The 13,468-nt window shown below is 39.7% G+C and overlaps 1 protein-coding gene across 1 annotated transcript in view; it reads right to left on the bottom strand.

The window, feature by feature from the left end:
* LOC126194446 (twinfilin) overlaps positions 1-8,890 on the bottom strand; it is a 68,303-nt gene extending 59,413 nt beyond the window's left edge. Inside the window, exons 1-2 of the mRNA XM_049932766.1 lie at positions 8,798-8,890; positions 8,227-8,304 (exon numbers count right to left, since the gene is read on the bottom strand). Of these exons, the coding sequence (XP_049788723.1) occupies positions 8,227-8,304; positions 8,798-8,822 (103 nt within the window). The 5' untranslated portion in view covers positions 8,823-8,890. The remainder of the gene's footprint in view (positions 1-8,226; positions 8,305-8,797) is intronic.
* Between the last annotated feature and the right edge of the window lie 4,578 nt (positions 8,891-13,468).

Here is a 13,468-nt window from a genome sequence, read left to right as displayed (position 1 = left end):
ACCCGCAATGGTGTGATGAATGACATTTTTTTTATTGAAGACTCACAATTCTGCCAGTACCACGATGTTTGGATTAGAGTCTGGAGACATCATCGTGAGAGATAGTTCAACTGTTGCCTTATGCATGACCATAGTGTCCTGTTACCAGTATTATGGTTTGGGGTGGTACTGGATTCCACACCTGATGATTGTGGAACGACTGGTTCGGGATACACAATCCGCTGCTATACCAGATCAACTATGGCATATGTGGAGGCAGCATGGACTCCTATACCCAACAACACATCCAGAGCCTTTTTGATTCAATGCTCAAGTGTGTAGCAGCAGTTATAGCCAGCAATGGGAGTAACACTCCATACTGATTTCATCATCTTCCTCACTTCATATGGGGCTGTATTTTCAAGCACATGATCTTTGTATAAAATGTTATCTCCCAAATCATTTGGCTGTAATATCTCCAGTCCTACTTGGTGTTGCAAATATATTACAAAAATGTATTTATGTATGTACGTAAGTTCCACATCTGCTCTTATCTATACCTGTGTGTGTGTGTGTGTGTGTGTGTGTGTGTGTGTGTGTGTGTGTGTGTGTGTGTGTGTGTGATGTAACTTCTACATCTCCTCTTAAGCCACTAGACCAATTTCAACTAAACTTGTACACATATCCTTTACTGTTGAGGAAGAATCACTGTGGGTTAAGAACCGACCACTTATCAAAGGGGTGGGGGTGAAAAAGAAGTGTCGCCCACGATGTGAGAATAACCATACTTTTGGTCGCCCTGCACGACTGGCGAGTTGTGTTGGACCAGTTTACGAGGAGATCCTGGACAATGGGAGAGGAGGAGGAAATGGACAGAGACAGGGGAGGAGGAAATGGACAGATGTGAGACGAGGAGATGGACAGAGAACGGAAAGAGAAGGAGAAGGTCAGAGATAGGGGCAGGAAGAGAGTTGAATTGACATGGAATGATCCTTCAATAAAGCGAAACACATTTGGTGACAAAAATATGCATTTCCTTGGAGCTGCAAGACAGATTTAAAATACCTTCACTGTTTTCAGAAATAACATCAGAAAAAAGTAAGCCTCTAGAAAGAAGTGTATAAGGCAGGGAAAAGTTGTGTAAACCAACACTATAGGTGGCCAAAAATAAAATGTTGGTTCTACCACGTACATTATCATCAGTTATTACCCACTGTGTTGTGCCTATCATTTTACAGGTATTGTGTGATATTTCTTTCGAGAAATATACGAGTGCATAGCTTACAAACCACCAGCGACTGCCACAATTTTCTTCTTCTAATTGTCCATGCTTTCTAATATATAAACTGCTTATGAAGTGCCAAAATGTACTACAATAAATAAAAGCCTATAAAATGCCGCACTGTACAATGTGCTTGTGCTGAAACAGTCGCAATTCCTGAAATCCATCGCCCATAGCCTCTGGCATCACAGTCCTGGATCCATGGATAAATCACGAAAAACCATTGCATTACACCACGCATAGACAAATTCAGCCTGCGGACAGATGGTGAGACTAGATCCTACTGGCAGGGCCTGCACATTCGTGGGAAATGACAGGCTTCAGATCGGCAGGCCCGATCCATTAGTGATACCCACAGAAATGGCCTGCGGTATTGGCCCATCATGGAAATCCACTCGTAGGTCAGCTGTTCATGTCTCACAGACACCATATCGATGAAATGAATCTGCGGTGATCAATCCATGCTACAGATAACTTGAGAAAATATTCTGAGAATCAATAATAATGAGGATAGGTAGCAACTCACTGTAAAGATGATCGATGAGCCGCAGGCAGACATGTAGAAAAGACACTCACACTCTTAGAACTAAATTTTCTGCCATAGGCTTTGTCAGAAAATGAGAGCCACACACACTCACACAGTCACTCAGACACATCTCATGGACACATGACCGCTGCGTCAACAATCTCTGAGAATCAGATCCAAACAAACCAAGCCTCACTGCCTCTCGTCGGCAGCTGCTAGGCTAGTGGCAAGAACTGGTGGCAGCAATGACTGCAAACTGCGGGAAGTTGTAGGAAGGGAGAAGCAGTACGAGTGAAGGAGTAGGGAAGCAGCGCACATACTCAGCTGCCCCCAGCTAGCGATGATGCACGACATCTCAGTAAACAAACCATTTCATCTACTTTTTTTTTTCAAATTTCCCTGACACATTTGAAATTCCCTGATTTCCAGAACTTTTGGTAAGCCAGTTAAGTTAGTTATTTCTTTCCTTCAGTAAAAGTTTTCATGAAAATATTTGGAAATTTTCAATACAAACACAATACAATGATGAAAGAAAGAGGCAAAGAATACAAAAGTTTAGGAAGCTATAGTTTCCTACCTTAGACTGGTTCATAGGATATAAGCCACGGACAATCACTGTATGCTCTCAGTTTTGTTCTGTTCTGTGTTAGACACACTGTGCTCTAGATAATCTCTGTAGGCAATTGCTTTGTGGTGTGTGTAAAAAGAAATGTTTAACAATATATATCACATTCATTTCAATTGTGTACCCAATCATTTATGAAAAGTGAAATCAGCCACTAGGATGGAAATTCCATTTCCCAAAAGACCAAGTCGTCCCCTAAAAACTGAAATTAATAAAAGAATATCAAGCAGTGTCTTCTAGACTGGTCAGAGAAACAGAATCAGTATAAAAAAAAAAAAAAAAAAAAATGTGAAGTTGAAGTAACTATTTTCAGCTTTACTTATCAAAATTTGCAAACAGTGAACAATACACTATCTGGTAGTCAATTGTTTCAGAGAACTGAATGCAATGTGCAGTTAAAATCTCTCGTTTCACGTAACTGTGTGCTAGCTGGGACAAATAATTAATATTTCATTTAGGAACTGTAATGCGCCTGTCTCTAGTAACAAAGAGGGAAAATAACTACTTTCATAAACCTTTGAATTGGATCAAAATTAAGTAAAGTGGCCTGATTTGACAGAGGCAAGAATTTATAACAGATACAGTTTGTTTTGTAGCGAGCACATTGTACCATCTGAGTCTTGCACGTGATTAACAATTATTACAAGCTACACCTACACTCAAAGGGACAAAGAGAGGTGCTGTGTCTTCTTGGGGTGAGGTTCTTCAACCATAATCCTGAAAACAGAGTGCAAAATTTATCCCACTAGTATTTCGTCGTGTTATTCAGACAAGCAGAAACACCCATCCACTGTACTGCTTTGCCAAATTACTACCATCTACATACATCAGAAATGCAGAACCAGCTTCAATGAACCAGTAGCAGTCGAGAAATGAGAGGAACTGCCTGTGTTGAGGATTCACAGCTCCTGAGGCAACATCAGTTTCTCCAAGACTCGGCCCCTGAAGCAAGTACAGATCAAACCTCAAAGTGCATTATAAGAAACTGAAACCACCCAGTAGGAGAAATAAGCAGATGAGTTGTACAATAAGGCCTGCAAGAACCTCAGAACGTATCACATCCTCAGGCATTAAGTACAGGGAGCAGACAGTGATCTTCTGACCCACATGAACTGCAACAGCTACTGCCTGTAGATCAGTAACCAAGGACAGATCAGATGAGTGGGTGTGTTACTGATAAACACAGCAACCCATCCCTTGGCTCATTCCCCAGCCATGTCACCTCTCCAGTGAAGGGTATAGCCCTGTAGGACAGGGGGTTTCAGTGGCCTTAAAATGTGGTCCCTGTAAAAACATGCACAGGAATTGTGCCCGTGCCACAAGTTTCAGTTCCTCTGCATTAGACTGAACCCATTAATGTTCCACTGTAAAATGGGAGCCACTTATTATAGAGGTTTCACTTTCACCCGGTCTTTCTGCCAGGGAGGGGAACCCCTAATGGATGGAGGCTCAGTCTTGGGGCATGACGATTGCCCCAGTCCAACACCAATGTCCATTAGCTCTATAGAAGAATCATAAGAGACATCACAGAGGATGAAGTCATCATATGACTGTTCACTTTCAGACTCCATCGGTGGTCAACACTTGACTGATTTTTTCCCGTGGCTACGCTTTGGAGCTACAATCACAGCACGATAGTGGCACCAGTGGATGATAGACTAGATTGAAAATTTTGTGGAACAGAGAGCTCCAGAATGTCAACTACCACGACCTTGTCTGAAGTTCTGGGAGGAAGTGTAGGCTTTGAAGTAATGCCAGCAGCACAAGTACTCTGACAAATGCAGGTACTAATGCTGATGGTAGCAACCTCAGTTTGTGTAACAGCATCGGTTTCTTGAACTGGCTGTTAAACAACTGAAGCAAAGGAGGCAGTGAATAAGGGCAGCTGCGTGGCCTTATAAATCTTTTTGGCCTCATCACAGGAGGTCTGTGTTGTAGGTTTGATCTCCTGTATCTTCTGTTCTTCAAGAAAAACACAGCAATCCCTACTCCAGACAGAATTCGCACCTGAGGAGATGAATATTCGACTCCTTCATGGGCAGCCTTACCACATTTGCGAGAAATGGCTTCTACCTTACATCCGAGAGTGGTGTGCTCAAAGCACTGCCATTTAAAACATCACACCGGGTTGGGGACATAGGGCCACACTGTTAACAAAAGAAAATCCACCCAAATATGTTCTGAGAGATTTTTACTATTAAGAATGAGGATGAATGAGTCAGATTTAATTATATCAGCACCCTTTTCACAATATTCTGCACTTCTACAAAGCCTTCTTGGGCCACTCAATTTTCAGGTCTTCTTTGGGGATATCCACCAGGTCCCTGCATGTCACAACACTTTTACTGTAATTTAATGTAGTCTCAATGGCAAATTCCCTTAAGTTTTTGGCCTTCTACAGTTTTTTCACTTGTCGGGAATTTGTAGTTTCCACCAACACTGTCCCATTTAGCAACTGTGTAATAGATCTTAATGTACCTGCAATTCTCTCTAAACCCTTTTGAATGTAAAATGGCAAGACTTTGTCAAAGCTTCTCTTTCCTTTTATCTAATAAAAATACATTGTTACTAGTAGCATGTATTCAGTTACTATACAAACTAGAGTTCTGAAAGAGTTCAAAGTTGGGAATACTGGTTACACGAGTTCTCTTTGTTAGACTAGATGTTGCTACCTTCCTGAGGATCATCCTTTCCGCTGGGAGGAAGAAGGGAAATTTTTCAAAGGCTGCACCTTGAGGCCACTAGCAGCTAGGGAAATAACCGTTCACCTGGACAGAGCCCTACATGCCTGTATTAGCCTTGAATAACTTAGGTGCGGCAGGTTGTCTGCTAATGATTGTTCCACCTCAACAGTCATCCATCTCATCAGCACACAGAACACCTTGAAACTGAGGGGTTTTTTAATATTGGTTTTTGCCATCCTCTTAATCCAGCCGGTCAAGCCAAGATCCCCATTCCGTGTGACACACAATGTTTTGCTGCATCACCGCATGACTGCACTGCATGGTGGTCGCTGAAGCACACCCAGAGCTTAAGAGTGACAGATGGCTGGTGGCGTTACCAGTCACCAGTTCAGGAACCCTCAGATCACCAACCCAGTATCCAGCCAATGAATGCTGAATCCCTGAGGGGTAAATTTCAGTAGGAACAAGTTTGTAGCATGACATATCCCTGCTTTATTTTATGGTTATTTGTTTGAAACTAAGTTTTACTTCTGAGCTATACCGAGCCTGTCAAAAGTGTTATCCAAAGAATTAAATGGAACCACCGCTTTGTGGCACAAGCGACTTTATATACACAAGTTTCTGGATACTCCAACAAACAGAATACATGATGCAATCGTATTCACTCAAAAGAATATTGGTGCGGCACAATGTGTAATCATTTACATATTTTCTGTTAAAAATGCAAAGGGAGAGAATTGATAGAGTTTGAATGGAGTATTCAATACAATCAACTACAACAAATCTGTTATTTATATGTTCTCTTTTTTTTTTTTGTCTAACCGTGTAGAGATATTTTTGATTTACTGTATTTTACTTTTATTATCTGATCTTAATTTAAATTGTTTAATATTTGTTCATTGTGGTCACATAACCATCACAGAGATATCTGCTCTGAGAAATAAGTCACATCTACACGTCAGGTGTCAAACATAAAATCAAAACAATAGCTTCTGCAAACAATGATTCCCAAAATATTCTAACGATATGCTGGAATTTGAGGTAAATGGAAGCGTTCCATTTCACCCGTCTGCTTTGACCCATGGCATAAGGGTGTTATATGTCATTAAGGTGCAGAGTTTATGAGTTGGTTGTGTTAGTTGATGTTGTCTTGTTGGTTTTAATGTCGCTGTGTGTGTGTGTGGGGGGGGGGGGAGGGGCGGAGAAGTGGTGGTGTTTTGGTTTTGTTTTCCATAGTTGGTGTTGGTTTTTTCGTATCAGTAGTTATGGTTGACCTATATATGTCAAGGGAAATGACCGATTCTAATTTGCATAGTTTTATGTGTAGGTATTGGTGTTTTGGTATCGTCAGCTGTGGTCAAGGAAAATGTCTGATTCCAATTTTCATAGTTTTTGCTGTAGGCATTGGTGTTTTGGTATCGTCTGGTGCAGCTGACCTATATAGGTCAAGGAAAGTGTCTGATTCCAGTAGATTTTGTAATTTTTTTTGTTCATCATTTTGTGTGTTTATGGATCGCGGTTTGTTTGTTTAACTGCTACATTTAGCTTGTCCCCTCCCTAAAACGCCCCAGTTTCCCACGGTTTGATTGTATTTTAGGAGGGAGACATTGTCTTATTTATACATATTTTCGTGTTTGTTGGCATGTGTATGTAGTGACATCATTGGCGCCATATTGAAGACGCTTAGATCAGCCATTTCCGCCATATTTATGACGTCATGGGTAGAAGCAGACGGGTGGAATCTGACACTTCCGTAATCCCGGAATTTGAACTATTTCTTACTGTTTCTAATATTGTCAATATCATTAGCTTTTTTTTATCCCTAGGTGGCATACTGTTGCACAGCACCTCTGTTCAATGCAGTACATATTAGATGTAGCATTTATGACTCTACCAATATGTCTTTGTACGTAGTATGGAAGGAAAAACATGGTTCTGTACCTCACTACTGATGAGGTAATCTAGAAATTGAGCACAATCCCAGAACGGGCAATGGTGGATAAGAAAATTGGCTCCATCCCTTTTAAAGGAATGGTCCAGGATTATTGCCTTCAACAACTTTAGGAAACTAGCATATGCCGAAACTGGTATTGTCATAAAGGGTTTTGAGTAACAGTTATGTAGTGTCTCTTGTAGTTTATGCGTACAATATATGTACATAATATGTGAAAAAAATATGGTTCGTAGACTTGTGTATTATCTAACATAGGTTTTCTGAACTAACTTCCTAGCAAAGTGCCTTAAATATCGTGTAAAAGTGGATAGCGCAAGCACCCCTACAGATCAATCTTTTGCCACAGCCTTTATTTCAAAACAACATTCATTGGCTTCAATAACTTGCAACGAAGCTTACCTTCCAACTAAGCCTAGGCTTCAGTCTATGCTATAAATCAGCCACAACCACCCACTCAACCAGTATGCCCATCCAGTGTTCTAATGATTGCGCAGCTTGTTTCTGATGTGTATATAATTTTAACTCTTTATTGAACCTGCCAACATATGGTATAATCACATTTAACAGCTAACAGCATGCCACACAAGCCAGAAGTGACCCAATTGCTGAAGCTCTTTATGGCTACTTCAGTCACATTTTCTGCAGCGCTGCTTTCAGTAAACACAAAATTCGAGGTAGTTCCACACATATTCCTTAAGAGTCAATATACACGTAATATCTGGGTCAAAGACTGATTGTAATGGTCTGGCTGTTATGTAACACTGATATTTATTGTCAAAATAGGATCGATAGACAACTGAATTTCCACCATAGTGAATGTAGAAAAAGAAAACAGCAGTAAGAAAAAAAAAAAAAGACACTTCAAATGAATACATTCCTCAAGTGTCATGTATCTGAAGTCAACTTAGTATCCACTTGAGGCCATGCACTGCAAATACACAAATAATCACTCAGGATGGTAGAACAAGAATCTGAAGACGACTCCAGTATCTTAACGTTTTCCTGTTGACTTGGTGACAAGCCAATATTTTTAATGTTTATGGGCGATTTTGACCAATTACTTTATTTTTCTCTCCCTTGGATGGGCTTTTAAAAATTATGACTAAGCTTTTAATGAACATTTATTTACTTCCAAACATTACAATTGCACTATAGAGAACAATATACTTAACTCACCATTCTCTATAGAGACCTTAAATACACGAATATTTCCTCCTTTGCATTTTCCAAAAAACTTTTTGAGGGCGTCATTTGCTGCAACAGAAAATACATATTTGGAAACTCTGAACAAATTAATTACTCATTCTATGTGTGGTTTAAACTACGCGAAAACTGACAATACGGGCTTTCGTTACGAGTTCTATTCAGGTCACACACGTGAATATTTCCCCTAAAGCTTTTAATAATTTTTGCATACTTCGGCTACATGTGCCCGAAATTAATCATCCAATAAACCCATGATCCCGGCCCACTGGAGTACAATTCGATCGTGTACTGTAACTACGAGATGAAAGTCAATTACACAAGAAAATTGTTACAAGTCTTTTTTGGTAACAAAGTCATCCATTACAATCTGATTACGACTTACGTTTAACCACCGGTAAACTGAACTCAGTACTTTGTATCAACTATTCATGACGAATTTGTGAGTATTAAATATCTTCAGATTTGTATTTTAGAAGATATGAATATTTCTGAATGAATGTTTACTTCCGTAAATGCTAAAAAATCAAAAATGGTATTTTACCGCGTATCCCCGTCTGATGAGACATTTAATACTGTGGTAAATATAAATATAGAAACAAAATACGTCCCAACCCCTCCTTTTCGGAAAACCTACCAAAGACTTTAATGCAGCAACTACATCTATGCCACTCAACGTCACGGTAAGCAGGGTTTCCACAGGCAAGAATTTCTTACACGTGCTTCCCCCCCGCCACCGCTCGCGTAAGTCAACTTACATGTAGAAGAACCCTACATGCACACTGTCATATCAACTTTCGCGTAAGTTACGAAAGTTGAAAGGCGTTTTCTTTTCTCGATGTCGCTTCCCCCACCTTCGCCTACGAGAATCAGCAACTGCAGATTGGTGGATCTGTTCTCATTCTGCTCTAGTTCGACAGCAGATATCTGAAACCGTTTGTTAATATGCGGGAAAAGATAGCGTCATGTCAAAATATTAGCAGTCTTCAACTAAGTAAATAAACACATTTAACGTTGCAAAATGTTCTTAGACAGTGCGATAGGAATATCATTCGAGCATCCAACAACTTCTTATAAACACTTATTTCTAACACTACACCATCGTTTGGGGTGATGAAATGGTTTAAAAATTGTTGAAACTAAGGAAGTGAACTAGCTGAGATCAATTTCATTGGAGAACAGTCAATACCACTGTCCAGGTATTTTTTATTTCAATATAATGATACTAATTTTTTGCTGTAGCTTTTGAGTATTAACATTACGGTGAAATGGAAATTTATTTGTGGGTTTAGGGATTTAAAAGTAATCTTGGCCCTCTTTAAAGTCTTATATAAACATACGCGTTCACATTAGCGGCGGCATTGAATAATGTCTGTTCTGAGAGGTAGTACAACGTTTGTTTACAAAATGAAGTGGGTAAAAGAAATATACATTTACAGCACCTGTGATCTATCAAAAGCTTGACTAACTCTGAAAATAAAAACAAAACTGAATTGTTGAGACAGAAACCTTACTTTCCATTGTACCTTCAGTGTATTGTAGATAACATAAAAATTAAAGACAGCACTTTTCAGAATGCAACATGTATATTGCAGTGATTCCAGTTACTAGATATTTCAGTGCTGCTTGTAATTTAATATGAACTGGCACTGCATAATGCATAATTATATTCGACTTTGTACAACAGCCTGAAATATGGCTTTAAAAGATTTCAAAATGTATTTTATTCAATCCAAAATTATTTTCGAACTAAACATCGTCCTCGTCTCAAACCTTCCTCATTAGTGTATTTTATGTTCTCAAACGATTCCTACAAGATGCCCATATCCGTATCCATCACATGTATTTGCGTTTTTCTTCCGTAAACGTCACTATAAGCTCCTCGGCTAAATTCTGTGCAGCTTCCATACGAGTAATTTCACTTGTCGCCATCTTGAAAGTCGCCTAAGTAGTGTTTCCAACTCAGGTGTGTGAAAACGCTAATGATAAAGTAAGGGGAATGATGGGAGGGGATGCACTCGTAAGAAATTCATGCCTATGGAAACCCAGATGTAAACAACTAAGTGTATCTCAGGAGTGAGCTTTAAATATTTATTAAATAATCCAAGGATCATCTTATAATTGTGTAGGATTTTTTTGTCATACTACAATGAATTTAACTCAAATATACATCCATATAGAATATATGAAAGCAACTTATTTTTTAGAATTTTTTTCATCTCATGTTAACCAGATTTTCAAAATTCACTACATTTGTCTAACAAAGTGTACTAACGTGTTTGGCGGGAGTGTTTTTATTCTGTATCCTGTTCATATAGGTTTTTATTCTGCACAAAGCATCCTGTCTTGTATTTTACACAAAATAGTTAATGTAATGATTGCATACCTTTCATATCCATGAATGTATGTTCTCCGCCTAGACTTCTGTATCCATTTATCCTACTCTACCTGTCTCCACTGGCAATCACGTTGCTACACCAGTAACATCAGTTTCTAGCAGATCACAGAATTTTAGCGCTCTTGGGCTTGGCTAGCAATTGGGTGGGTGAATATCTGGGTCTGCAAAGAGCTGTTGGCAAACAGATGGACTCAACCCTTGTGAGGCAAATTGATAAGCTACTTGACCGAGAAGTAGTGGCTTCAGTGACGAAAATTGACAACAGCATGGAGAGCAGTGTGCTGACAACAGGCTCCTTCATATCCACATCAGTATTGCTTATCAGCTGAGGATGGTACAGCAGTCGATCGGTATCACTGATTATGCTGAGGCCTATTCAGGCAGTTTCAGCTAACCTGCCTCCTGTACCAGCTGATGCAGAACTCATCTCCGAAGAAAATTGTAATACCTTTGCATGTCCTTCGTCTCCTGCAGTTTCAGCTCTCTGCACCCCAATGTACCCCTATCCTTGAGAATGGAGCCTGCTGTCTCGCTTCTATCAGCATGTCCCACTTTCCTTACGTCTCCACACACACCACGTTCTCTTCCAAGATAATTGCAACCAGCTTCACAGCGAATTATTTTGTTATTCCTGAAATCTATCTATCCTATCAACAATAACCTACCCTACATCTTCCATTTCAAATAAAGGCTCCAGCAAACCTGTTCCCCACATTGCTGCAATTCTACTCGCCTCCAATCACTTACATTTCTTTTCTCCCTTCCCAATACTAACCCCTTTCCATTCACAAAATACTTAGTCCACAACCATATGCAACCAAAACCATCGCCTAGAAAATTTTATGAGGAGCCCACAGCACCATCATTCATACAAGTCTAAGGCCCACATGCATCGTCATCTCATGAAGATTAAGACTATTACTTGTATTCCACTAAATGCACTTAACGATTTTAATCAAAGGCAGGAGCCTCCCTTCCCCTAGTGAGACTGTAGATAATAGAAAAGGGACTTCCAGCAAATATTGCAAAATCCTCTTCTACTGTCAATTTCATCCTAAAATGCCGATAACACTGCCTTACATCTCGCCCTCCAGAAATGGTAACGATCCCTTCAACTCCCCCTCAAGCAGTTAATCTCCCAGTACAGTCAATGATACCTCAAGATCTACATCTACATCCCTACTCCACAAACCAATATGAAGTTTTTGGCATAAGGTATGTCCAGTTAGACAAGTTATTAGGCCTGTTCCATTCATGTATGGAGTGCAGGAAGAATGATTGCTTGAATATCCCTGTGTGCACTGTAATTTATCTAATCTTGCACTTGGGATCCTTATAGGATCGATAGGTAGGAGACTCCAATATAACCCTCAATTATCGCTTAAAGTTGGTTCTAAAATATTTCTAAGAAGGGCTTTGTAGAACAGTTTATATATATCTTCAGACGGGCGCCTTTTCAGATTTTTCAACATCATATTGACACTCTGCCATAGTTCGAACAGACCTGTGCCGATTTGTACCGCTCATCTTGTATCCATTCTATATCTCCTGTTAGCCCTATTTGGTACGAATCCCATACACTTGAACAATATTCTATGATATCACATGACTGTTTTGTACACAGTCTCCTTTAGAGACTCAGGCCATTTCCTTGGTATTCTACCAATGAACTGCAGTCTGGTACCAACTTTACCTATGTGATTGTTCCAAACCTTTCAAAGAGCAATGCAGTCATTATAGAGTGAACCACCAATAGATTCTGACCCATGGCTTCTTCATCACTACAGTTGCTGTATCCAATTAATTAACATTCTAAAATACTTTAGACTAAAGTCTATTCACCGAGAGCTGGGACGAAACATAAACAGTGTCCAGAGAAAGCATTCGGTGTTCACGTGATATGTAGGAGTGTGGAAAATCCTTGGCCCACTCTTTGCAGCTGGTGGCGTTCGGCTGGCTGCTGAGCTGTCACAGCAGACCGTGGGCAACAATGTACGAAATAAATTTAACAATAATCTTAAAATAATGTTATACTGAGTTCATTCTGTTGAAGCATATTTATTTTCATTCAGGTTGCCGGCCGGAGTGACCGTGCGGTTCTAGGCGCTACAGTCTGGAACCGAGTGACCGTTACAGTCGCAGGTTCGAATCCTGTCTCGGGCATGGATGTGTGTGATGACGTTCGGTTAGTTATGTTTAATTAGTTGTAAGTTCTAGTCGATTGATGACCTCAGAAGTTAAGTCACATAGTGCTCAGAGCCATCATTCAGGTTGCTAACAAAACGCTCCATTCAAACACAATTAATTGTTAATTTTAATAACAATACCAGTAATAATAATGATAAATGACGAAACAAGGTTCACTCTGTCGAAATTGAAATGTTTTCATTGAGGTTTATAGCAAACTGTTCCTCTCTCTCCTCTATAATGCAGTCTAATTTCCACATTTGAGATTCCACTTTTTCTACAACATGGAGGATGCACTTGTTCCAATCCACTGCAGTCACTGTTCTTACTGCTTCTTCTGGCAGTACTTTAACTTCCGGCATTTTGTATGTTTTGTTTTTAGCTGCAACATAGCCTTTGATTCTGGCCCACACTAACACGACGGCGTTTAATTCACAGTGGTACGAAGGAATTCTGAGAACAGTTTTCCCTGCACTCTTCACCATTTCATCTATTGCATATTCGTTGTGCGCTGTTCTGTGATTTTTAACTATAACTAAAAGTTCTTTCTTCAACATACCGTCTTCGAAATCGATGTTTTTAGATTTTAGCCACTCTGATATTTCGTGCTTATTGGAATTCGCATTGGGA

Source organism: Schistocerca nitens, chromosome 1, assembly GCF_023898315.1.
Source record: "Schistocerca nitens isolate TAMUIC-IGC-003100 chromosome 1, iqSchNite1.1, whole genome shotgun sequence".
Classification (NCBI taxonomy): domain Eukaryota; kingdom Metazoa; phylum Arthropoda; class Insecta; order Orthoptera; family Acrididae; genus Schistocerca; species Schistocerca nitens.
The sequence above is the reverse complement of the archived record's forward strand: the minus strand, read 5'-3'. Positions and strand labels throughout refer to the sequence as shown.